This window comes from Arvicola amphibius, chromosome 6 (assembly GCF_903992535.2).
Source record: "Arvicola amphibius chromosome 6, mArvAmp1.2, whole genome shotgun sequence".
Classification (NCBI taxonomy): Eukaryota; Metazoa; Chordata; class Mammalia; order Rodentia; family Cricetidae; genus Arvicola; species Arvicola amphibius.
In genome coordinates this window covers 99,500,903-99,523,849 of record NC_052052.2, presented here as the reverse complement: position 1 = coordinate 99,523,849, position 22,947 = coordinate 99,500,903, and the positions used below count along the sequence as shown (strand labels likewise).

The 22,947-nt window shown below is 42.0% G+C and overlaps 1 protein-coding gene across 1 annotated transcript in view; it reads right to left on the bottom strand.

The window, feature by feature from the left end:
* The window catches only part of Itga8 (integrin subunit alpha 8), a 176,573-nt gene that overhangs the window by 3,135 nt on the left and 150,491 nt on the right, over positions 1 to 22,947 (bottom strand). The window contains exons 27-29 of the mRNA XM_038333456.1: positions 21,496 to 21,609; positions 9,599 to 9,700; positions 1,150 to 1,272 (exon numbers count right to left, since the gene is read on the bottom strand). Of these exons, the coding sequence (XP_038189384.1) occupies positions 1,150 to 1,272; positions 9,599 to 9,700; positions 21,496 to 21,609 (339 nt within the window). The remainder of the gene's footprint in view (positions 1 to 1,149; positions 1,273 to 9,598; positions 9,701 to 21,495; positions 21,610 to 22,947) is intronic.

The following is a 22,947-nucleotide window of genomic DNA, read 5'->3' as shown; positions in this document are numbered from 1 at the left end:
TTTCTATTGAATTTCAAATTAATATTTAACCACAGAGGATGCTTATTTTCCCAGAACCTTAGAATTATTATTTATTGTTTCTCATGTGGGAAGCACAGAAAGAGTTTCTTTGCAAGACTAGTAGGGTACTCTCTAATTTAGCACATAGAGTGATATCCAGTTACCACAAAGAGCAGAATAATGCTGAACTTATCTCTACGTGTGTGCCAGGGACTGTATGGGCTCAGGACAGTACAGGCAGCTGTTAATGATTGGAAAAGCTATTCTTCAGCTCAAACAAAGTTTTCTAAGTTCTGTAAAGCAGACTGCTGCCTATTGTTTCAAAATTTATAATTGCCATGTTCTCAGAGGGCCACACAATAGTGGTGGACCGAGATGTGAAATGTCATTGTGACACCGCTTTTTATTTAGAGTGAGAGACTCCGTGTAACTTGGCAGATGGACAAGACACTTGGCTTTAGATCTGATGCTCTTATGGACTTTCAGAACAAGCCTCAGCAGGACATCCCTAATGATTCGTTAAGATTTTCTACTAGAGACAAACTAATTGGCAGGATGGAAAACTCACTCCACACACCTTATGCATGGCCTATTTGGCCTAATAGTTGAAATGGAAAAAAAAAACGAGAATCAATCTATATTAGCTGCATAGTTGTATTGCTTTTAAAGAGAAATTCAAAGGGCTGATGATAGGTTCATGTCAGCAAAACACGCAACTTCCTGGTTACTGAAAAGAAAAAGGAGTCTTGCTAATGATGAAATTACTCTGAGCCCATTGAAAAGAAGATCACGGGTCTTAAGACAATTATTCAATATATTTATTTATTAGAAATCTCAAGATAAGGTCTGGGAATGTCTCTCAGGAGAGAAAGCCTGTGCAAAGCCCCAGGCTCTATTCCTATCACTCAAATAAAATCACCTCCCCTCAAAAACTTCAGTGTGGAAGCAGTTTACCCCCATCTTTCACAATATTATCTTCACATGTGCTAAATTCCAAAACAAAATAGACACACTCTTCTTCTGTCCTGAGGATTTATCAAAACCAGCAGCTTATGACTTTATCATTATATTTAATATTTTCTAACAATATCCTTTCACCTCCTCAATGGCTTCTGAACCCCAAAGGAAATGCAAAGAAAGCTCGCTTACCTTCCATAATGCTAAAGTTAAGATGGCCAGAACCAGCAAGCCAAGAAGGATTGCTAGTATTATGACCCACAGTGGAATTGAGAAGGAGACATTTGGAGTGGCCCAGATGACTGATGTCTTAATCTGAAAAGAAAGCAAAGTGACTGTCTGATGAGACAAGCAAGAACTGCCAGTTTGCTACTGAAGATCATTGTGAAGCGATGCTCATGATAGCTGAAGGAATTCGAGGGGATATTAGGAGGTCATAGTGGCTGAATGTGGGCTCTCTAAAACAGACACACACCCATGCCTAAGAGGCTACATGAAAATGTAATAACATATACTTGTTGGGTGGTGACCTTTAATCATGGAACCCTAGACTGAAATCCAGGTAAATGTGGACCTCTATGCAAACAAAGGGCTACAAGTGTTAACTTCATCTTCATGCAAGTCAGCTAATCTCACTGAAAGGTGAATTTGTGAACAATCATGAAATATTAGATATTCAAGAGTTAATGTCACTAATTAATGTCAGTACTGGACCTCTTCATCTGTAGACTTTGTGATCTGGTACTGAATGACAGCTGAGAACTTGAGGCTAGCCACCCTGCATCCATCCTTCTTTCTCTTCCTTCTTTCCTTCCTTCCTTCCCTCCCTCCCTCCCTCCCTCCCTCCCTCCCTCCCTCCCTCCCTTTCTCCCTCCCTCCTTCCTTCCTTCCTTCTTTCTTTCAGCAGTTGTGTCCATAGAATCCCGTGAATTCTGTGACTAGAACTTAGGTTATCAGGATTGGCAGCATGTGTTCTTACCCAGTGAGCTATCTTGCCAGCCCCTAGCTTGCATTTTTATGGAATTACTTGATGTAAAAATAGTCAGAATGAGAGTGAAGCCACTTATGTAAGTTCTAACAAACAGGAATAAACAAAGGCAGTATGAAGGAGGGTTTTTATGAATGATTGCTTGATAATAATCAGTAACAAAGATTCTGCCGTGGGGGAGGGGGCTAGAGAGATGGTTTAAGGCTTAAGAACACTTTCTGCTCTTGCAGAGGATGGGAGTTTGATTCCCAGCATCTGAAACTGCTCATAAACCCAGCTCCAGAAGATGTGACTTTCTCTTTTGACCTCTGCAGGCACCTGCACACAGATGTTCACATACCCATACATATAAATAAAAAGAAAATCTTAAAAGAAGATTCTGTTGAGATCAAAAAGGCCACTTCAACACACACACACACACACACACACACACACACACACACACACACACTATTTTCCTTCCCTTGGCTTCTCCAATTACATTCAGTTTGCTATAGCAAATGCATTCCCATTGCAGTGCTGTTCTACTCCCCACTAAACATCATTATTTGTAGGAGACACTCTGATGGTTGTTACATTGATGCTGAACTGTGTAAAGTGGTGTGGTATTGTCCTCATGGGTTTGGGCTGCCTTCAAGCCCAAGTCCAGTTTTCATGGACAGAGCTGGAGAAAGCACCTGGAGATGATAGGAGCCCATGTCATTCCCCCCCACCAGCCCTGTTGTAAAGATTCCTGGAGGAGAATGAGGCCCACACGGTCAGAAGAAGGAACTCTCTTGCTCCAGAGCTGGGAGTCTGTGCAAGGAAGCTACAGACCCCTATGTAAAGTGGAGAGGACTAATTTATGCCGCTGAGAGCTTTGCACAGAGAAAATAAAAATATAGAATATTCTTGGAACTGACTATTATCTACCATGCTTGATATAGGTGTCTGGCTTTACGGTAATAGGCATTGCTTCCTTTAAATTGGTCTATATGCTCTTCATTTTAAATGCATTCATTGAATGTATTTAACATAGAAACTATGTTAGTAGTAACATAGAAACTACTTGAGCCGGGTGGCGGTGGCGCACGCCTTTAATCCCAGCACTCGGGAGGCAGAGGCAGGCGGATCTCTGTGAGTTCGAGACCAGCCTGGTCTACAAGAGCTAGTTCCAGGACAGGCTCCAAAGCCACAGAGAAACCCTGTCTCGAAAAACCAAAAAAAAAAAAAAAAAAAAAAAAAAAAAAAAAAAAAGAAACTACTTGAGAACTCTAGACCACAATCCTAAAGGGAATTGTGAGGGAAACTCGTGGCTAGTTGGTAGCTGTGAACTGGTATGGCAGGAAATGACTGGGCATTTGCCTCACTGGAACCTAATATTGGGCCCTAACCACACCCATGTATGTATGTATGTATGTTTTTATGTTTGTATGTATGTATGTGTGTGTTTGTTCTGCCTTCTTAACTAGCTATGACCCTTGCCAATGTTCTGCTCAGTTCTTCCTGGTTCTATTGTTCCTCCCTTCTTAATCCACACCCCCATCTAGCAGATATATAAATGGATTATGTGTCCTTCACCAGGTGACCTCCCTACCTGGTCATTGCAAGCTTTTATGGACTGTGTCAAAAGTCAGTCTGTCTGTTGAAAGAAGCATGGAAGACCACCACAAAGATCAAAGAAAGATACCTGAAGGACTTTCTCTCTCACAACAGTAGTGAGAAAGCACAATTCAAGCAAGGGATGGACACGTGTTCTCAGCAGGGGCGTCTGAACCAGGGAGCAACTCTCGTGGTTCTTGGCTTATATTTGTTTCCAGAGATTCTGGCAGCCGTGCCTTAGGCAGTGCGTGGGAGATGATCACCACGTGGTGATCCCAAACTCTGAAATCCTCTTTTAGTTCCAGAATTCTGAATTTCTCATTATCAAAACTGTGGCCAACCTGCTTCCAGGAAGAGTAGGTTTATTTTAAAGCTATCACTTCCTCCCATCCCTCTGAGTACCCTGAAGTGTAAGAACTCTCCATGCCATGTATATTTCTTGCTTAGCCCCATCCAGTTCACGAAGGGGAAGGGATAGAAGGCCTTGAGGGACTTGAGGGCTTCCCTCTGCCTCTGATCCAATGGCACAGTCTAAGGTTGGTGCTGCTGCGGACCTCTGTCTACCCTGGTGTCTCCCTAAGATGACTTGGCATTTATGCTTCACAGTTAGAAGCTGTGACACCAGGGTCAGTGGACAGGCAGGCAATGCAGAGTTAACAGAGTGACCTCAAAGAGCTGAACACCACGCCCCATTGGGAGAGCTCTATGCCTCGGAAAGAAGGGAGTCAGGAAACATTCCGACCTGTGACTCCACCGTAATGGCGGGTCGCTAGCAAAGCACAGCTCTTCCTGAGACGTACTGCTCTGCAGAGATAAACGAGAGACTTAAATTGTATGCGGCTTTAAAAGGAAACAATTTAACTGGTCACTTCGCTAGGACCTATGTTTGTTTAAATTCATGGTGGTGGGGAATAGGAAGATAACTCTGGAAATATGTGAATGAAAATAAAGTACTGACAAACACCAAAGCTCGGTCGTTTCCAGTGCTCATATTCATCTTGACAAGCCCTCGGGAAGCTTAGCTTGGAGTAGCCACAGGCTCAAAACTGATGAGAAAGTGTACCACTGATGAGGTTTCTTACGACTGCGATTTATGCCGAGAAATGTGTGTTTACGTCAAGTAATATGAAACACCCCGTATTCTCAGACTCATCAGCTGTGACCTTGGTCTTGCTCACTGCTGCCCAAAAGAAATATTAGACATCTGTGAATTCAAATTTTGTATCAGTCACATTTAAAAAAAATGAGAATAGGAGACACTAACTTTAACAATATGCTGTTCAAACCCAAATATCAAGTACTACGTGTTAATACAAATTTAATATCATTTAAACGTGCTATTAATATTTTAAAAAGTAAATTATTTCTTACATTCTTTTTGATTGTTTCCAAAGTTCGGTTGCTCTGAACACAGGCGGCAAGCAGCCGCTGCAAAGGTGTCAACGCTAGAGTGAAATGCAGCCCTGCAACACTAACTGTGCTTAATGGAAAAAAAAAAAAAAACATTTGTATGACACCAGGTTCTTCCCAGTCACGTTTTATAGAATGGAAATGCAATCAAGTTATGAGCTTGTCCCGCAGCCCCACATTTTAGGAACTGGGACTCTACACGCATGGCATTGTCCATGTGACACAATGGTGAGGTCAGCTGACCCATCCAACCCTTCCCTGTAGGATTGGTCTGTCTCACAGCAGAGTGCGCGGCACATACTGTACAGAGCGCTTACTTTAGGCTTGCGCTGGAAAGAAGCCCTGACGACCGGAGTGCAATCCCTGGATTCCACAAGGTGGCAGGAGAGAACCAATTCCTGGGTTGTCCTCTGACCTCCACTAGATTCATGCCTGCATGCGTGTGTGTGTGTGTGTGTGTGTGTGTGTGTGTGTGTGTGTGTGCGCATGTGCGTGTGAGTGTGTGTGTGTTTGCATGTGCGCACGTGCGTGCTCTCTCTTCCCCCTCAAAAAATTGAAAGCTTTAAAGATTTATTTCCAGAGCCCAGGCTTCTGATTGGCTTCTTCAATTTCCCAACAAGGGTTAATATTGAGTAACCGGAGAAGTTAAGATATAGTGGGGAGTCCAGTTGCCAGCCAACAAATCAACTGCTTTTATGCAGTTTTGCTTATCAGGAACTTGAAGCTATTTAAAGAAATAGTATAAAAACTTAGCAACTCACTTATTATCTTTATCTGTGGCTTTAGGAAGTGGAATCTATAAATTATGAACAGTTGGATTTTCTCAAAGTGATCCTGAGCAGGGACCATTTAATCTTACCTCCATCAAATCGTAAATCTTGCTGTTCTTTATTATGGTTGAAAGACTATAAATAAACTTCAATATGTCTACATTCCATCATTGATATTGATGGTATAATTTGGGGTATTTTGATGAGAAAACACCAAGGTGGGAGGAACACAGCTTCCTTGTGTTTGCAACTGTAATTAACATTAACATGTGTGCTTACAGATCACAACATCTTATGCAAACATACTGCAATGGGGGCAGGCGAATGTTTTAATAAATGTACCAAGATGCTTTACCTACAATGCCATTTAGAACAAAATAGAAACACAAAGGGGAACAGCTGAGCACACAGTTAACAGCCCTCGGCATCACGCCATCCCGTCAGAGTTCTATACTCCAAAAATACCATCTCATTCATGAATTCTGTTCATAAATGTTGAAGTTTTGTAAAAAAAAAAATCTGAAAATGAAGTGTATTTGTAACTTCCAGGAGAGATTTTTTTACATAAGTATTTTCGTGAAATAGTTTATAATAATAATCATTTTTACATTTATACTAGACAACAATCCTTTCTCCTAGGTGTAAATTGTGGAAGTGGGTGTTTGTTGATTAACATGCAAATGCCTATGTCTCAATAATCAGTAAAAAAAAGCATTCAAGTAATTGAATAATCTTTCTTTTTTCCCCTGTGCTGTGATGACTTAAGATGAATTGGTATGCCTCTAAACCCCTGCCTCACCTCTGAGAGGAGTTTGTGTGTTACCAATTCAGATGCTGCGTGAATGGCAGGTGGGGACTATTTCCTACACAAGCAGATCTAACTTATAAGATACGGCTGACTTATGACCACGTTGAAAAGGAAGTACAAACCAACCAACCGTCCCACACAAGAGTCTAGGAAAACAATCATATATCAACTTCTCACTACAAAGTCTTCCCAGTGTCCAGATGGACATTGGCTGATTCTCAAGTGACTGATTAAACCACTGTACAGTATTTCTCTTTGGCGGGGCTCTTTCTAAGAGGAAGAATGGAGAGACCTTTGAGAACTTTCTCAACAAGATGTCTGCCCCCTCCAGCAGGAGTTTCTCTAAGCCACAGGGAGAGCAGACTGGTTCCCTACACTGAACAGCTATGTACTGGCAAGGTCTTCCCCTGTGAGTCAGATACTGGGAGACTTGAAAGCAGTTCCCTTGCTAAATGTTTTTCCAATAACCTCTACCTAAACGATGCGGTAAATCTTCGTCATCAGATAACGGATCTTTTTTTTTGTTGTTTGTTTTTAATATGGTAACGGATGGTGCCGTGGGAGGAAGCATGCATTTGATCATTTCATGGATCTTTTGAGATGAGTTGAGAACAGCAGGCTGTCACCTGTAGCCAGCCCTGAAGGATGCGATCCTGTTGATGGAATCGACTGGAACATGTGTTTTTGTTATGAAACACGTGCTCCAAGAAAACAAAAGGGGTCTGGATTTATCTCCCTGAGAGCTTCAAGTCTTTGAACCTCTTTGGATGAACACTCAGTATTAAAAGCCCTAAGCCTCTGTGTGCTGGGTTGAACATAAATCCAGGCTATAGCAGACAACTTGTGAGAGAGAGAGAAGTGATCTAAATGAAGAAAGATGTGGCTATGCTGACTTTAAAACCCATTGCTCAAATCTTTATTGTCATTTCCAGTGCAGGCTTACCAGACTTAGAGAGAGACGAGAAGACATTTGGGGATGTTATTAACATTTATTGAGACTGGAGACTTAATTATCTCTTGCAAACCACTACAAGTTTGATTATGAAATTTTATTAATTATCTTAACAGTTTCATATGATTGCTATGGTTTCAAATTAGATTGAAGGGCTTCAAAGCCTTTGCTTTTCCTCTTAGTGATCTGTGGCGTTAAATCTCTCAGCTTTGGCTCCCCCTGAGGAGCCTCCTCCTGTAAGGGCTGTAAATCAGTCGCAGGGCCCTGCCCCCAAACTATTTAGTCCAGATGCATGGAGCGAGCTCTCAAGATGTACACATTTCTACATGCGTAAATATTTCTACATGAGTAAATATTCTCACTGTATACTCAAAGTTGAGACTGAAAGAATAATCAATAGATAATCTGTTTCATTTATTTTTGTAGTGTGTGTCTATGTGTGCACACATACACGTGTGTGTTTGTGAGCAGGCGCATGTGTATGTGTGTGTGGAGACAACTTCAGGTGTTAGTCCACCTTTGCTTTTATTTTTCTTTTGTGACAGGGTTTCTCACGGGCCTAGAACTGGTAAGGAAGGTGAGACAGGCTGTCCAGGGAGCCTGAGGCCTGGTGAGACTGTCTCTACGGCCTCCGTGCTGGGAGTATAGGTGTGCACCATCCAGCCCACCACCTTTTATTTATTTTGTACTCTGTACATGGGCGTTTTGCCTGCATATATGTCTGTGCACTGCACGCATGACTGGTGCCCACAGAGGCCAGAAGAGGACATCGAGTTCCCTGGAAAGGGAATTACTAATAGATGGTGTGAGCTACCACGTGGTGAGACTCAAACTCTGGTCCCCTGGAAAAGCAACTAGCACTCTTAACCACTGAGGCATCTCTCCAGTCGCCTTCTCCTTTTAAAGGATGTGGCTCCAGATCCTGGCCTCATGCTTACAAGGAAAGCAATTTACTGACTGAACTATTTCTTCAACCCCTAATTTCTATAGCCAAAGGTTAATTAGTCTGCAAAGATGAACCATTACAGTGAAGTGGAAGACCAGGGCTGGAAATGGATGGACAACAAAGGGATCAACTACCTAGATTCTAAAGGAGGGCTTCCCAAACCTGACCCTGTGGATGTCCTGGTAATTTTGATTCAATACACGCTTAGAGTGAAGCTTGCATCTATATTTCTAACCAGCTCTCAGAAGATGTCCTGGTTTACAAGTCACATTTTGAAAAACAAAGGCCTAGGGATTCAGAGTTCAAACTGGAGGCTGGAAATACCCACTGATAACTAAGTAATGAGGCTTGAAACTTTAATACTGTTTTGTTTGTTTCAAGACAGGATCTCACTACATCTCCCTGGTTGTCCTGGTAACATTAGGCAAACCAGGCTGGCCTTGAACTTACAGAGATCTCCAGGTCTCTTCCTCCTGAGTGCCGGGATTAAAGGTGTGTGCACCATGCCTGGCTTTAATATTGCTATTAGGAGAACTGAGTTTTTCAGGGTTAGATGGTCTTTGTAAGGAACCGTAAAGGCAAAGTTTTATTAACCATACTGCTGGTGCTCCCAACAATGCCTTTCTCATATTTGCATGGGTTTGCCACAATCCTGAAGATGTCAAAAATTGTTCTGTGGCTTCTATGAAGTTTAGTGGTATTTAATAGTCTCGATTTTAGAAAGCAATATTTGGTCAACTGAAGCTCATATTTCCTCCACCTCTTAACTCAGAATTGCTCTTGGCATGAAAAGGACAGAGAGCTCTAAAAGTTTGCACTGGTCTGGGGAAGTTTCCTCTCTCCCTACCAGACTCACCATGTTGTTATCAAAATTTAAAACTCAGTATGATTTGCTATGGCCACTATTCCTATTGGAATGTGTTTCTCTGAAACAGAACAACTGACTTAGAAAGTGCTGTATAGTGTGAGTCTTGCACCTGTAGTTTTTAATGTAGAAATGTATGTGAAAATTTAATAACTGGATCAAAAGGCACTGGGAAATTTCTAGAATGAAAGAAAAAATGGTGGGATAAAGAGGAGAGCAATATTCACTAATTCATGTAATTGTTTTAACCAAGCCCAAGCTAAACAGTGCTATAGAAGTAACTTTATCATTTGTACCTGTTGTTCTTAAAGAGATACTCACTGCTATGCTCCCTGTGGGGAGTGTTGCTGGCTGGTCTTTATAGGGCATCTTCCTCACTGCAAAGGACACCAGGGACGCAAGAGCATAGGGATCATTCTTTCTCTGAAAGTAAAAGCATTTATTTAAATGTATGTCCTTGAAAACTCTTAAAAATACTGTTACACAATCAGTTGTTTTCAGTATTTCTATGTTCAGTACAAGTTTTTTCTTTTTCTGTCCATCCATCCATCTCTCCATCCAATTATGATGCATTTATCCATCCTTCCAAATGTGTCTGTAGTAAATTTATCTTTCCTCTAAATATCCATCCCATCCATTCAAATATTCAAATATTTGACTAACTTATTTTTAGTTATATATATTTAATAACCATTTAAACGTCTATTTTACATATATGTATATACACACAGATACACACACACATATACATACATTTGATTTTTTTTTTTAAAGATAGAATCTCACTATGTAGCCTGCCTCTGCCTCCTGACTGCTTGGGATTTAAGGCGTGTGCCACCATGCCCGGTTAAGACATATTTTGTTAGTATAATATTTGTGCCTAAGTTTAAGAGGAACCCTGCCCTAAGGAAATTCGGGTTCTAAAAAGGAGTAAGTACAAGGACTTTCCGGAGGTACTGCTGGTGAAGGTCAAAGGGAACCACAGGGATTGCAGGTGCTTGTTCCCCGAAAGAGGAAAGTCCTGGTGACAGCTTGCAGAGAAATGTTTCTCATCTCATGTCACACAGAAGACCCCAAGCGAGGCTGCTCAGCCTCCGTGCTACTGAGGCTGTGGGTGTGTGTGTCTGGAGTCGCCCTGGGCACTTGAAGGTGTTTACCACAATCTCTGCCTTCTCCCTGTTAGGTATTCCAGTGTGGGGACTGGAAAGCTCCTGAGGGCTAAGGAAACTCTGAAACTCAGAAACCCTGAGGTCAGTTGTTAAATCACAGCATAATAGATAAATAAACAGGACATGGGGTGGGAGGGAGATAAGTTGGGAAGGATCCTGGGGGGGTTGGAGGGAGAAGTAGGGGGTTGATATGATCAAGATACATTATGTACATGTACAAAAATTCCAAAGTAAGTAAAATATTAAAAAATTAAATTATATAAATTAACTTACATTTATAAAAATTTAAGAGTTAAAACTCAATTCTGTTTAACTATATTTTAAATTACCAATGTTACTAATATTACATATGTCTACTTCATTCATAGAGGAAAACATCATACAGTGATGTGTGCTTGGGCATCTCTTCCCAGCACCCATATTTTCTAACATGGCGCTGGCATGCTAAAACAACGGTAGGAACATTTTTATCATAGAAAGTGGCAAATGTTATATCACAGAGCCCTTTGACTCCTCCCAGACATCAATATTCAATACATCAAACAGTTATCAGCACATCCCCACCTATAACACAGTTTTGGGCCTCTTGGAACCAATCCTACTATTTGGATTGTAAAAATTTTGCTCAAATATTTTTACAGGTTAAATTTTTTTATGAATAAAATTTTCTGCCCTAGTAAACCCTACTTTTTATACACAATAGGCACAGACCATGAAAGGAAACTTTTATGTATTTAAAATATATCTTTTTGTTTTCTTTCTAATTGTCTAATTTCTAATAGAATACTTCCATTCATTTGAAACAAATTATGTTCAAGGTGTCATTCTTTGATGGTCTATTCTTGGCTGTCTTTTCTATTTTAGCTAGAAGTTGTATTTTTTTAATTTAAGAGTTAAAACTTTATAAAATGTGGAAATATTTGCTAGTACTTGATGATTTTCATCTAAGTTCCTCACACAGGAAACACTCACTCCAGTAATGAGATACCATGATTTTACACTCTGTAGCCAAAGCTCACCTGGATCTCTTGCTGTAGCCTAGGCTAGCCTCAAACTAAGTGTAACTCCCCTAATTCAGCCTCAGGCATGTAAGACTCTACGGGTAAGAATTGTAAACCCATACTCCATGGCATCCAGGCCTCTAAATTCGCTTCAGTTAGGGTTTCTATTGCCACAATAAAACACCATGGCCAAAAGCAACCCAGGAAATAAAGGATTTATTTCATCTTATAGGTCACACTCCATCTTGCAGAGAAGTCAGGGCAGAAATTTAAAGTTGGAACCCAAAAGCAGGAACTGAAGAAAAGCCATGGAGGAACACTGCTTACTGACTGACACCCCATCACTTGCTCAGCCTGCTTACTCACGTAACCCAGGACCTCCTGCGTGGGGAGGAACCACCCACAGTAACCTGGTCCAATGCACATTATCATAAATCAAGGAAATGCCCCACAGACTTACCTATGGGCAGTCTCATGGAGGCATTTTCTCAATTGAGAGTCCTTTTCCTAGATGATTCCAACAGTTTTCAGACTGACTAAAACCTAACCAGGACAACATCACTGAAGAAGCTTTCAGAGCTGGGGGCGGAGGTGCGTGCCTGTGATCTCAGTCTGGGCCATTTAAGAGTTTGAGGCTAGTCTACCAGTCAAGGCTGCAAGGACTTGTCTTAGAACAAAACAGTACAGAATTTGGAGAGGCATATCAAAGGAACTCTAACTTCTGTGGTAGACACTTGCCTAGCATGCTTAAAGCTCTGGGTTCAAACCCCTGCACTGCAAGAACCCAACCAAAGAAACAAAGCCAAAAATCCCAACCCAAACCAAAACAAACCAAACCAAACAACAAAAAAAAAACCCCCAAACAACCCAGAGAGCAGTTTTCACTGGTTATGTTTGTTCATACCTATAATTAAAGGAGGTGAGAGGATGAGGCAGGAGGATTGCTGTGATTAGAAGTCATCCTGGGCTACATGGTAAGTGTGGATTAAAAAAAGTCTCAAAAAACTCAAAATGTTTTCATTAATCTTCAAGTTCAATAACAATTTGGTAGAAAATTAAATTACAGTACTAGAAGCCTTCAGTAAACAAGTTTAGCAAGAGTTGCATCTCTGCATGGATTCTAGACAGAGAGCTTTTCTTTTACTGTTTGTAGATTTAGGAACAGGAGCTTCTCAATGCATTAAAGGTGTGGTTTGATAGTGTCTTCCAGACACAATGGGACTGCTGCATATATGAATTCACAGAGGCTAGTATACAAGACCAGCTCAGGTTCAAGTTAGATGGGATCCCAGCACTGAGAGGGGAAGTGGACACAGGGTCCCAGTAGATGGGACATTGACACCTGCCGGCAAATGGAAAATCAGTTTTCTTCAATGGAGTCTCACTGGGTAGATAGTCTACACCTCCTCCTTTTGCCCCTCCCACTCTTTGTCACAGCTGGACCCCTCAAATTGTTCATTTATTTCCAATCATTACTCTTGTCTCACTGGTCCACAAACTACTGGAATTTTCTGGGTCTTTGAGAACTCCTGAGATCTATGTCAGAGTTTCTGAATCTGTCTTCAATGAAACTGTATTTGAAGTGTAGTATTATATTATTATATCATAGCAAATATATTTATTTTTTTAAGTTTTATATTGTGGTTTATAATTTTCTATTTCCCTATTTTATAGTCATGATCCACAGAATGATATCTGGACCACATGTACAGACTCTCCAAGTTATATTACCTCATAGTACCACGGCTGCCTTAATCTGACTGACTCTGCTTTGTGCTGTGTGCACAGTTACAATGCTGCTCGTGAACCTCTTAGAGGTATTAGCCGTTAACAAACGTTCGGTAATAACATCACCGCTCTGTCTTCCCCAACTTGATGGCACAAACTGGAAGGCCTACCCTACAGAAATGTAGTGAATCAGTTATTTGATGGCCTTTGGGTGTTCATATGACTAATTTGTTGGCCTCTCACAACAAATGGATGAGGTTTCCCAGTGATTGATTACACTGGGCAGTGTTCTAGGTTTCCCAGTGATTGATTACATTTGGTGCTGTTCTAGGTTTCCCAGTGATTGATTACACTGGGCAGTGTTCTAATACCCTCCCTGATGCTGTGATACAACACTGACAGAAAGTAACTTCTGGGAGGAAAGGGTTGAGTTGGCTTACTTTTAGGTCACAGTCAATCACTGTGGACATTGTGAAGTTAGATCAGGAACTTGAGCAGGAGCTGCAATTGCAAAACTGCGAATCTAGCACACCGAGTCAGAGGCAGCAGATCAGAGGTTCAATGTTATTTTCTCTGCTATACAGGGAGTTTGAGATCTGCCTTACTACTGGAGGTACTGTCTCAAAAAACCGTCACGAGACAAATCTCTTCTGCACATACTACTGCACTACAGAGTGTGGACCGAAAAACTTCACCTTGCTCCAGACTGCTATTACTCCTTAGAAGTACACTGTTCCTCTGTCCACACCACATCATTTAAGCTGTTGTCAGCAGTTCATTGGCTGTCTCTAGCATGTAGTGTGTGCGTACGTGCATGCATGAGTTCGTGTATGGTGTGTGTGTGTGTGTGTGTGTGTATAAGACAAAAATCCACTCTCCTTGCTTTTTCTTAGGGTCTGTCTACTTTGTTTTTCGAGTCAGGGTCTCCTGGGACCTGGGACTTAGCAGTTAGGTTAGGATGGCTGGCCAGTGTGCCTTAGAGATACACTTGAATCAGAGGGGTGGGGTTATCTGAGCAAACCACCATGTCCTGTTTTTCACTTGGGTTTTGGGGGATGGAAATTAGGTCCTTGTACTGGTGTGTCAGGCACTGTACTGACTGAGCTGTCCTCCCAGTCAGTTGGTATACACTTTTTCACTATGGTTTCCTTATGGTACTAATCAAAGTTACAGGGTCTGCAAACTACGGGGAGGGGAGGCTTCTGACTTGATAAATACCAATATCGAGAACTTTCTCTCTCCTATCTTTGAACTGCTTAAACCCGCTCAAGACTGATAATAATGGTGGCGAAGATGATGGTTTTATTTGAGAAAGGACTTTTGTGTAGCTCAAGCTGGCCTTGAACTCACCCTCTTCTTGTCTCCATTGCCTGATTGGAATTGCAGATGTACGTCTCCATGTTCAGTCCAGTAACTCTTTTTAAGCCCACACTAATTTTATCTTTAAATATTCACTAGCTGCCAGAATCCACGCTTCTGAGCTTTCTGAGCAACTATTGGTGAAACTCTCAATAGTGAAGAAGGTTTTATTGTAATCAACAATGAGGGAAGAAGGTGCCACTTGGTATCAAGCTAAGCAGAATCTTTTTCTGACCAGTTTGCAAGTCTACCACAGGAAGAGAAAAAAGCATAATACATTAAGTCCCACCTGCCTGTTTTTTTTTTTCTTTTTTCTTTTTTTGGTTTTTTCGAGACAGGGTTTCTCTGCAGCTTTCTTAGAGCCTGTCCTGGAACTAGCTCTTGTAGACCAGGCTGGCCTCGAACTCACAGAGATCCGCCTGCCTCTGCCTCCCGAGTGCTGGGATTAAAGGCATGCGCCACCACCGCCCGGCCTGCCTGTTAACTTTAAATCTTGGGTAGGGGAAGCAAAAAGTAGTAGTTTATCGTGGATTATGTGATGAAACTACTTTTTAAAACAAATATGTAAACATAAGTGTATATATATTTACATACAAAGGTATATGCATACATTTGAATATATTTATATAAATGAGTAACTGCCTACATGTATATCACTAACTCCATGTTTGTGTGGAGGACAAGGATTTTTTTAATACTGTAGTCCTTCTTGGCATTGGGCTTCAAGAGGGTAATATGTAGAAACTGTAGGAAATAAAGGCATTGTGGCTGCAGGTGTGGGTACATGTAGGGGTACACAGGCAGTGATTGTTCTACCCGTAGAGTGCCCTCCTTTTTGTGGAAGGAATTTGGAGTGTTGATATATGTTCTAGTCTGACTCCTCTGTTAACTATGTTTAAACAATTCCTCAGTCACTAGTGATGTCCTTCAGACACACTGACTCTTTTTCTTTAAGATTAACTTTCAGTTTATGTGTATGAGTGTTTGCTTACACATACTCACACATGAATGTTTGCAAGCATGCATGCACACACGTATGCACAAATGCATAAATGGCCATGCCTGGTGCCTGCAGAGACCAGAGGAGGCCATTGGATCCCCTGGACTGGAATTATAGACCATAGTGAGCCCTGGGGACTGAATCCAGATTCTCTGCAAGAGCAGCCAGTACTCCTAATCACTGATCCATCTCTCCAGCTTCTATGCTGGGTCTTCTTAATAGGAGAAGGAAGATGTGATCTCTCTATGGAGATAGAATCCCAGGTACCGAGCAGAAGCAGGCAGTTTAACCCCATCGCTCCCTGACTCAGTTGCAGTGCTGTAACGACAGGTCCTGCTTCATTGAGCAGGTCCCTCTCTCTTGTCTCAGAAGGATGGGAGGCTGAGAGCAACAGGAGGACTATGCAGTCCTTCACTTAGACTGCGTGGGCTTGGGAGTTTCCTAAAGCACTTCTCTTCCATCTCTCAGATGAGCACTAGTAACCCACAGGCAGAGTAACCCACTCAGACCTATGCTATGCAGCAGCAGAGTCATCTTCTGGTTTTTCAGTTGGGACATTGTACAGTTAGGGAAGCTGTGACTCTGTGGACAACAGTGTTATTATCTATTAAAGGTGGAATCTGATTTGAAAAAGTCAATTATAATTTTCAAATTTATGCCATTGGAAAGTATTAAAAATGGCCTAATTTTTGTTGTGGCTCAGTCTTTGAAGAAATTAGCATTCATATATGCATGTCAGAAAAGCAATTAAATGATAAAAGTCTACCGTGGCAATTCATCATGAAGAGACAATCACATTTTCTGAGTTATATAGGGAAAATAAAATTATTATTGAACCTATCTTTTGAAATTCTGTCATGGTTCTCTCTTATCTAAAGTTCTTATTTTCTGAAAAAACTTTTCAAGAAACCATCTGACATTTTAATGCAAAATTTTGTTTTTGAAATTTTCCTCACAAGGCAAGGAAATAAATACACTGAGTTAATTATAAAAAGATCTCTGTGTGGCATTATCTGAGATAAATTGTACTTGTGTAGAATTTTCTGTAAAGTCCTTTGGTGTGCATTTTTTTCTGTATTTCAACTATAAAATGGAAAGAAATTTGCCTGTATATCTTCAAGGAGAGAGAAAACATGTGACAGGATTTGACCAGAGCTATCTGTCTCAAACAAGATATGACTGATGTCCTGTGGGGCCCCAGGAGTCTGTTCTGGCAGAGGAAATGAAAAGGAGCCAAATGCTTGGCAGTTCTGAATCCAATCTTTATCACCACTGCTACTCCGCTAAGCAGGACAACCGAAGAATTACCTTCTGCTTGTCATAGGTGTGGTGGTGCATGCCTGTAATCCCCGCTCTCTGGAGCACAGGGGAAGGACTGTGAGCTGGTAAACCCAGCTCTGAGGAGCAGAGGCAGGGGGACTGTAAATTGGTAGTCTCAGCTCTCAGGAGCTAGAAGCAGAAGGATTATGAGTTGGTAATCCTAGCTATCAGTAACAGAGGCAGGGGGATTGTGAGTTGGTAATCCCAGCACTCAGGAGCACAGGTAGGTGGATTGTGAATTGGTAATCCTGGCTCTCAGGAGGTAGAGGTGGAAGGATTGTGAGTTGGAGGCTAGCCTGGGCTGTGAGCTTCTCTCAAATCAACCAATGTCTTCCTTCCTGTATTTTGAAATAACTTGCTATGCAACATATAGATCATTTAACACAGTAGTAAGGCTATATATTCTATATTCTCTCTATATATTCTATATATTCTAGAAAATCTTCATATGTGGTTACCATAGACTAACCTATACTATCAGGGTTACAGGCCAGCAGTCTGTGCCACACGGTTATGACTTGATATCTCAAGTGGGCGAGCATCATGTGGTACTCTCTGGTTCAGCACTCTAACCTAGCGATGCACGTAGGAATCAAACTTCCAGACTCCTCCTCTTACCAGCTATGTGACCCTGGAAAGGCCACTTAACCTTCATGTCTCTGTTTGCTCCCTTGTAAAACGTAGTTGATAATAACCGTATGTATTCCACAGGTTTGCTTTAAAGATTAAGCAATTCACGCATGAGCATTTATCCTGGTGCCTCACGGCATGGTCATCATTCAGCAGAAACCTGGCTCTTTGCAGACAGGCAGAGCTCTCTGGAAGGTTTGGCTGTCTGTTCCTTAATGTTTAGAGAGAGCCATTTTGACATAGTCTGTTCTGAGTCAACCCACGTGTCAGCACAATACAAAAGGGGGCCATTAATAAAGCACACAGAATTATTGCTGACTTTAGCTAAGTAGAATAAACATCATAAATAACTTATTAGGAGAGGTTCCATATGAGCTGCCCATACATCACTGAGATTTTCAGGAAAGAAAGGAGACTTTTGTCCAGTCCTTTCATCTCACACAGGAGGGAACTCAGAGCCATCAAAGTTCAGTTGAACACAGCCAGTTCAGAAAAGAATTGAGCTCAAGGCCTCCTGACCCCAAAGTCTCTGAGATAGTGAGGACAGATTGTAGATTAATTCAGGGACATCAATCTTAGAACTTGTTTTTAATATGTGGATTTTGTTTCTTACAGAGCATTTGGCTCATAGGTAGTTTTCAGACACGAATCTGTCTATAAAATTCGTAAACATGCATCCCCACATGTTCTCATACATACTTTGGCCAATGTTTATCAGGAATGCAAAAGAAATCTACATTGGCTTGCCTCTAATCACAACTTTTGCCCAAGATCAGTAATGATAATCTGAGAACTGATAGAAAAAATGTATAGTGAACAGAAAGAGAGAAAAAACAAAATAAAAGTCTTAAACTGTAATTAATGAATTCTCCTGAACACTAAGTCTAGCAAAGTATTTTAAAGAGTGTATTAACTAGATTATTACACAGTAACAAAAGGAATAACACGGGTTGTTCAGAGAGAAGTAACTCAGCTGATGGTAGCAGACTGAGAATCCGCCCAGCATGTCCATGGCTACACGGAATCTCACAACATGACTTTACTTAAAGATTTCACTGAGCTTAAGGTCAAGTCTGAGATGACATTATACTGATTCGTGTGGGCTGTAAACTCAAAGACAATGACCTTAAAGAGTCAGAGAAGAGGCCTGAGGAGATGGTTCAGTTGGCATATGCCTACCTTGTGAGCATGAGGACCTGGGTTGGAAAGGTAGGTGTGCTTGTGGGTGTCTATAATTCTGGCACTGTGGGGTGGGTTGGGGACAGAAGCAGGCAGATTCTCTGCTGTCTGAGCCTGCTGGTCTGCAGGCTAGCCTGCTAGTAAGTGCTGGGTTCAACAGGGGACTCTATCTCAAAAGGTAACAAAAAGAGACACAATGGAAGACACCTGCCATCTAACTCTGGCCTGCATACGTGTGTGCATGCATGTACATGTATACATGCAAACACTTTACACACTACTGTGTTATTCACAAAAAGACAGAGAGAAAACACAAGACATGAATGAGGTGATATAGCAACTGAGGTTTGAGTGATGTTCACAAACTAATGGAGGCTAAGAATAAGGGGAAGGGCAGAGAGTAACTTCCCTTCCTGCACCCTCAGAAGGACCTACATCTTCACCTCATTGGCTTAGGACTTGCGATAGTGTGTGTGTGTGTGTGTGTGTGTATGTGTGTTTGTGTGTGTGAGTTGCTAAGGATTGAACCTTATCCTCATATATATTAGGCAATCGCTCTATCACTGAGCTATATACCTTTAAGTTTTGATTTTTTAAGACAGGAATTTAAAAAACAATTTTTTAACACACAGGGTGTTTGTGATTTTGTTCAGGCAGTTCTCCAACTCAACATTGGCCTCAAAACACCATCTCCCTGCCTTAGCCTCTGTAGTGTTGGGTAGCGTTGAAGAACACTGGCTTAAAACTGGACAACCGAAAACTCCGAGTGATTTTGTCTCTCTGAACTACAGTTGGCAAACCAGTAATGTACATGGGAAGTGGTTAAAAAAAACCAAAAAAAGCAAACGATTTTCTTCCTCTTGTTTGTTTGTTTCATACGAAAAGTTGGAGATTTGTGGGATTGTCAAAGTATTTTTGTTTTCCTTTTTCTTTTCTTTCTTTCTTTTTTTTGTTTTTTGATACAGGGTTTCTCTGTGTAACAGCCCTGACTTTCCTGGGACTCGCTCTGTAGACCAGGCTGGCCTCAAACTCTGCCTGCCTCTGCCTCCCGTGTGCTGGTATTACATGCATGCGCCACCACTGCCTGGCTGTCAAAGATTCTCAACAATAGAAAAGGTGAGGATTTAGAGACTCAAAGTCCTGTATTAATAGGTAGACAATGGTTGGTTTTTATTATCACATGAGGCAGATGAATCTGTCTAGTATGGGAGGTAGAATATCTATCAGCAAAATTAGACTGACTTACAGCTTCTCCAAATAGTAAGGTCTGAACACAGCAGTATCATTTAATTGATGATCATTTCTCAGCGTAAGGAGACTTAAATCTTCAATGTATTTAAGGTCAGGCTGGAGAGCTGGCTCAGTGGATAAAGTGCTTGCTGGCAAGTATGAGAGCCCACATTCATTCCACACATAAAAGCCAGGCAGGTGTGGTGGCCATTTGTAACTCCAGCACTTGAGAGGCAGAGACAGGGGATCCCCATGGTAAGCTGAGTAGCTAGACTTAGCTGGAATTTGAGAGATCTAGGTTCAGCAACAGATCCTGCCTCAAGAAATGAAGAGGAACTCAAATGGGGAAGATAATGGACCTCAGCTTGCATGTGCACACACAGATACACATGCATACACACACAAGGCACACATGCATGCACTTCACACATGCACACATGCATGCACACACACATTTCTCTCTTCCCACTGCAAAACTCAATGAACTTCCCCACTGCACAGATAGATAAAGCAGGAAGCAATCTTCAGATTCTGAGGTCCAACCTCGGCTGAGATGCTTGCCTGGCTACAGCCTGTGCTGTCCTGATGCTGTGTGAGAACTTTTAGAACAATCTTTCTATTGCCTTCTTTGCTGGTTCTGTTTGTTCAGATTTTGGGTTGCATAGCTGTATCTCCACATTGATTCTACGCTGTCCCCCGCCTGGCTATTCAGCAGTCTTTCACCAGACTCTCAGGGACTTGGGGTAGTTAAACTGTTCTTATCTTCTGGGGGAGGTGACCAGGAAGTGAAATGGGAAGATTGTTCTAGAAAATTCCTCTCAGACAGCATCAGGACAACACAGGCTGTAGCCAGGCAAGCATCTCAAAAGACTTTGGACCTTTGGAATATGAAGATCGCCTGCTGTTTTATCTATCTGTGCAGTGGGGAAGTTCATGGAGTTTTGAGGTAGGGAGAGAGTAATGTGTGTGCGTCTCTCTCTCTCTCTCTCTCTCTCTCTCTCTCCCTCTCTCTCTATTTGTGTGTGTGTGTGTGTGTGTCCACGTGTATCTGTGTGTGGTTGAGGTCCAGTGTCTTCTCCCAGTTGATCTTGGCTTACCTCTCCTACAGAAGTTTCCTTTGAAATATTTAAATTCTTGAAATTTAAAAATGAAAACCTTTACATTTAAAACTTTAAAAAAATTCAAAATAAAATATGAAAAACCCGGACTGGGGAGATGGCTCAGTCAATAACCTGCTTCCTGTATAAGCATGAGGACCTGAGTCTGGATCCCCAGGACCCTTGTAAAAAACCACATATAACGGTGCATGTCTGCCATGCTGATGTTCACATAGGTGCAGGAGTGTGGGGAGAGATGACAGCTAGCTTAGTTGTGTTGGCAAGCTCCAGGTTCAGGGACAGACTGTCACAGAAGCAAAGGTGGAGGAGGATGGAAGAAAACTTTGACCTCTGGCCACTAGCATGTGGTCAATACACAATAATCACACACACACACACACACACACACACACACACGCACATGCACATGTGCAAATGAAAAATTCTTGCAGAGCGGTTGATGCTGATCCCTCAGAAAGAGGTTCTAGGTGAGCGACAGGGTTACCTGGAGGAACGTGTGGGCCCACAGTCTCGACCTGACCTTCAGGACTGCACTCTCTCCTCCTCCCAGTCGCCCCACTGCACAGGAGATTTGCAAGCACTCAATGTTTGTGCAGTTCTGCAAAATGCAAAGACAGAGACGGAACATCAGTGCCTCGAATGGCAGCGAAGAATCAACACTGACGTGGCTTTCTTTCCTCAGAAGACACTGGCTTGCCTGCAAGTCTAATTTATTTCATTTAGTTTAGAAAGAGAACAGATTCATTGAAGCAACCGAGACAAAGAACAATTAGCAATGACGCGAAGTTGTTTCCTGGTCATAGAAAGGTAAAAGTGGATCATAAAATCGCATTAGAGACACGCTTCTCTCTAAGCGCTCCATCTCCCTGTGACAACCAATGAGCTTTGTTTCATTTTCTCAGAATCCGGGAAGATGTTTCTTAGAGACGAAAGAGAAACTGGGAAAACCTGGAAGCCTTTGCAGAGAAAGCCTTTGAGTCCCTGTCACCTCAGAGATTCAAAGTTAATGACTCATTGATAAGCAATTGCTTCACAACATTCTCTGCTCTCTCCAAACCACTTCCTGATCACTGAGCTGGCGCTTGTACAAGTCCTGTGCATTACGCTGTTGTTAAGTCACCTATTTACCCGCCTTATACGGGATCCCCTTTTAAATACGAGATACACAATGTGGAAAAAAGGTTCCTGATGAGGACGTTCTACCTATCAAATGCATCTTCATTGGATCCCGGGTTCCACAGGCTCATTTGTTTGAACACTTGCTATCCAGCAGGTGGCGCTGTCTGGGGAGGCTGTGGAGTCTAGCAGGAAGGACCTGGTTGGGAGGAGGTCACTCACTAATGGTGTACTTTTAAGCTTATACCTGCTTCTGGTTCCAACCTGCACTGTCTACTAACTGACTGGTTATGTATGTGGTCTTGCTTCTATGCACCCCCAAGGTCCAGGCAGAACTTCTCCTGGTACTATGCCTTCCCTAGGACAAGCAGAAACCTCTCAGAAACTGTGCTCAAATAAACTTTCCCCCTTTCACTTGCTTTGTAAGGTGCTGTGATCACAGTGATGGCAAAGATGACTAATAACCGAGTGTGGGAATACATGGATACCGCAAGTCTGTTTTTCACGTGCCCTATGCAGACCGACGCCTCCTTAATTGGACTGGAGATATGATCAAAGAAGTAGCCCTGAAAGGGTGGAGGCTATCACAGAGGAGAGCAGGAGGTTGGAGATGGAATCTTCAGGTACTGAGTGGGAAGAAGAGCGGTCCATAAAATTTCTCAGGTAGGGTCAGCAAGGGTAGGAAGACAGCCGGGAGAGGACATATAGGGAGAGGCAAGGAAAGGGCTATAATTGTTTCACGAGCTGGTCCATAGCATCGAATGCAGAGGAGAAATGAAGAAAGACACAGATGTTGTAAGGTTGAGTATGTAAAGAGAAC